Genomic DNA, 3,838 nt, shown 5'->3' with positions numbered 1-3,838 from the left:
TGGTTTGTGGTGGCTTCATCAGTTTTGTTGTTGGATGCAAGGACTTAGCAATAGCAGAGGAATTCGTTAACTCTAGCTGCTTTGCCTTGAGCAAAATATCAAATCAGAGAAGTGTACGGCTCTTTTGGCAAACGGCGAGGATGGCCCCGGCGGCAGAGGAGCGCGTTTGCCAGGGTCATCCTCTAGCAGCTCAGTTCTCTGATCAGAGTTCCTTGGAACTGAACAGGCTGTTAGCTCCGAGTGGCAAGAGATTGGGCTGGGCTGACAGGCAGGGTCTACAGAGGGTCTTCGTGGCCATTACTAAAGACATGAAGAGCTGCCTCTGCCCTTGGGCAGGGAGTGGTCTGAGTTTAAAATAAAAAACTACTTGTGGCAGAGCTGGTCTTTGCCGCCGTGCTGTAGAACAGCAGACATGCTGTCCTGTCCACGCGGAGCGAAGAGGAGCCGCCTCTCTGCCCAAACAGCAGCTTACCAGAAATGTTCCTGCTTGGTTTGAGTCTTTTCTGTTGGACTAAGAAATCAAACTCGTATTCTGATGGTGAACAGACACTGTTGAGTGCAAGAGATGAGAATTTTCTTTGCTATTCTAGGGGCATGTGAAAGTAGTTCAGTTCCTGGTCAAAGAAGTTAACCAGTTCCCTTCAGACATCGAATGCATGCGATACATAGCAACAATTACTGACAAGGTGAGTTTAACTTTGGGAAAAGACCTGTCTCTTATTTTCAGCAGAAATACACATGAGAAATTCTTTGGTAGTCAAAACCCGAGTGGACATGTTCGCTCATGTGCATTTGACTCAGAGGTTTGTGCATGTCTCCTCTTTAGACGTAAAGTAAATCAGCGTTTGGAGTCCTATTCAGTTGAATTAGTCTGTGTTCATGAACAGAGGGAAGCTGATCTCGTGTTTGCAGAGCAGGCCTCGCTCCTCAATTTTAGTTTATTACGGAGGGTGTAAGACACATTTGCATTCCAGGACCTGTTGAAAAAGTGTCACCAGTGTGTGGAGACGATTGTGAAAGCTAAAGACCAGCAGGCTGCGGAAGCAAATAAGAATGCAACAATACTGCTGAAGGAGCTAGACCTGGAGAAGGTGAGTAGAGAACGGCTGTGGTGTAGCATAACGGTTTGAACTACGTATTAGTCCGTCAGGTGTTCCTGTGGGTGCTTCTTGGGGCAGTAGTTCTTCATGCTGGACTGTATGTGCTCTCCTTCCTCCAGTATACAGAAAGTGAAGCGTATACTGAGGGAGGCAAGTTAGAACTGGCTTCTGCTTTAGCCACTGCCTGCTCTTCAGGAAGGCCTGGGCTGGGCCATAGCTCCCTCAGGTCATAGCTCTCTTCAGTGCGGATGATGTGTGAGTACAGGGGGTCTGCAGTCTGGGTGCCACAGTACGTGGTCTGTTTCTTACTGTGTCCATAGCCCACAAGTGTTTCATGGACTTGGCTTACAAACAGAGGCCACAGCTGCCCAGTGGGCTGTGCAGAGCTGAGCAGAGAGTGGGGAAAATCAGCACCTCCCACACTGAGGGCACTGCGAAGTGTCCCAGAGTCACCCAGCTGCCTCTGAAGCGCTCTGTGCTGGGCTCTCTTAAGGGAGGCTCTTGCCAGTTTTGTTCCATATGAGTTCCAAGTTTTCCGTGTTGGTGACAGTTAAACGCCTGTGCAAAGCTGCAGTGTAGCAGCGGTGACTTGTCCAATACCATATTGTTAAAAAAAGTGGTTAAAATTGTAGCAATGTTTTCTATAAAATTTCTGGGAGATCTTTTTCAGTCAAAGATGTGAGTGAGCATTGCTGCAAAAAATACTCATGAGGTTGTTTTTTTTTAGAGGACTGAGGTGATGAGAATTGTTGCTGGTTTTCCAGTAAAATTGTATTTTTGTAATACCTCCATTTTGGTTGTTATGTTAATGTAATTTCTTAGAAGCTTTGTGACCAGCTAGTCCTGTTGTTCCATAAGGGTCTCTCCTTTCTCCCTCCCCCCAAATTTCTAGGGAAGATCTGAATTGTAAGTATAATCTAGTCTGTGTGAAAACTTTAATTATATTTTAAAGTATGGATCCTTTTCTCCTACATAGTCAAGAGAGGAGAGCAGAAAACAAGCTCTTGCAGCTAAAAGGGAGAAAAGAAAGGAAAAGAGAAAGAAGAAGAAAGAGGAACAAAAAAGAAAACAAGAAGAAGATGAAGAAAACAAGCCTAAAGAAACTCTGGAACTGCAGGAAGACGATGATGATGAAGAAAATGACGATGAAGGTAAAGAACAAGTGTTTCTATGAGCAATGTAGTTGTGGGGCTGCCTTTTTTTAACCCTCTAGGTAAGGGGAATCCATTGGAGAACTGGGTTCTCTGGGACTGTGACAGCATTGCATAGCTTCTGCCCCTGGTCACTCTGCAGTCAGAGGTCCTGGCGAATCTCCTTTGTTCACGATTTTTCCTCCTTTGTTCCCAGAAGTATTTCACTGTGGGAGGATTTACAGCTGAATGTGGTGCAGGCAGTTGGACAACTCAGCAAGGAGCGTAACTTCAGCCGCAGTGTCTTCAGTCAGGGCACTGATTTCCATATTTTGTGTCTTTCAGTGGAGCAAGAAGTTCCTATAGAGCCTCCTAGTGCAACTACTACAACTACAATTGGAATTTCTGCAACTTCAACTACTTTCACAAATGCCTTTGGGAAGAAGCGAGCTAATGTGGTGACTACCCCCAGCACAAATAGAAAAAATAAGAAAAATAAAACAAAAGAGACGCCTCAGAACATGCAAATAATTTTGCCAGATCAGCATATATCTCTAGCACAGCAAAAAGCAGATAAAAATAAAATAAATGGAGAGCCAAGAGGTGGTGGTGCAAGTGGAAACAGCGATTCCGATAACTTGGATAGCACAGATTGCAATAGCGAAAGTAGCAGTGGAGGCAAGAGCCAAGAGCTGAACTTCACGATGGACACCAACTCCTCGGAGCGGCGCTACTCCTCACTACTCATCCCCTCTCAGGAAGAGAAAACGGGCGCCCCAGCTTCAAAAACGCCGGCGAGGTGAGTGTGCCATCTGGCTTCCCTGTTGTTTCACAGGGTTTTGCCCAGGCCCACGGAAACCTTCTGTAATTTAAGCTTTACACCAGCTGGTACATCCTCAAAGTCTTGAGAGACTGAGTTTGCTTTCTTTGTTAAATAACACTGTCGCGTTTGTTGAACTCAACTTCTTTACAATGGTAAAGATAAGAATTTTTTTTTTTTAATTGCTGGCTTGTTTTGAATACTACTATTAATACGACTTCAGCAGAACAGCCCGTTTTTTCTCTCTACTGTTTAAGCATCCACGTTGCATTGTCAACTCTATTAGAATAGATTTTAAAGGTGAATATGCCAGGAATTCAGAGAGGAAGTGCCAGCTTTACTTACAATCTCTTGACCAATGTGGTTTCAATACTTCTTAATTATTTTATGGTTTCATTGTTATCCCATTTGAATTGCAATCTCTTTGTTTTAAGGAGGGAAGAAGTTGATGACTCTGAGCATTTCGCCTGCCAGGTTGATGGTCAGTTTGATTTAACCTTGTCGAGCCAGAGGTGAGAGTCAAAAGAATTTGGTGGAAGTGCTGGGGCCATATGAATGGTTTGGAAGATCATTCAATTACCAGGGAATAACCTAATAACTGTTATAACACCAGTTTCTGAACAAGTCCTCGGTCTGAATCAAAAAGCTTAGATCTCATCTGAATCTGTAGCCTCTACTTATTTTTACATATAAGTAGTATGAGTTTGATCCTCCAGAGTTTTGTTTTTTCTTTTATTTGCCATCATTAAGGGAGGGGAGAGGGTATAGGGGTTGATCTGCAGGAGACG

At 44.2% G+C, this 3,838-nt stretch overlaps 1 protein-coding gene across 1 annotated transcript in view; it reads left to right on the top strand.

The window, feature by feature from the left end:
- Window positions 1-3,562, top strand: part of LOC104489570 (ankyrin repeat and KH domain-containing protein 1-like) — a gene marked incomplete at both ends in the record, with an annotated part of 8,104 nt that extends 4,542 nt beyond the window's left edge. The window contains 5 exons of the mRNA XM_010131741.1: window positions 591-686; window positions 975-1,091; window positions 2,077-2,251; window positions 2,576-3,029; window positions 3,485-3,562. Coding sequence (XP_010130043.1) covers window positions 591-686; window positions 975-1,091; window positions 2,077-2,251; window positions 2,576-3,029; window positions 3,485-3,562 — 920 coding nt within the window. The remainder of the gene's footprint in view (window positions 1-590; window positions 687-974; window positions 1,092-2,076; window positions 2,252-2,575; window positions 3,030-3,484) is intronic.
- Between the last annotated feature and the right edge of the window lie 276 nt (window positions 3,563-3,838).

This window comes from Buceros rhinoceros, unplaced genomic scaffold (genome assembly GCF_000710305.1).
Source record: "Buceros rhinoceros silvestris isolate BGI_N320 unplaced genomic scaffold, ASM71030v1 scaffold36952, whole genome shotgun sequence".
Classification (NCBI taxonomy): Eukaryota; Metazoa; Chordata; class Aves; order Bucerotiformes; family Bucerotidae; genus Buceros; species Buceros rhinoceros.
Note: the sequence above shows the minus strand (reverse complement) of the source record. Positions and strands in the feature narration are given on the sequence as shown.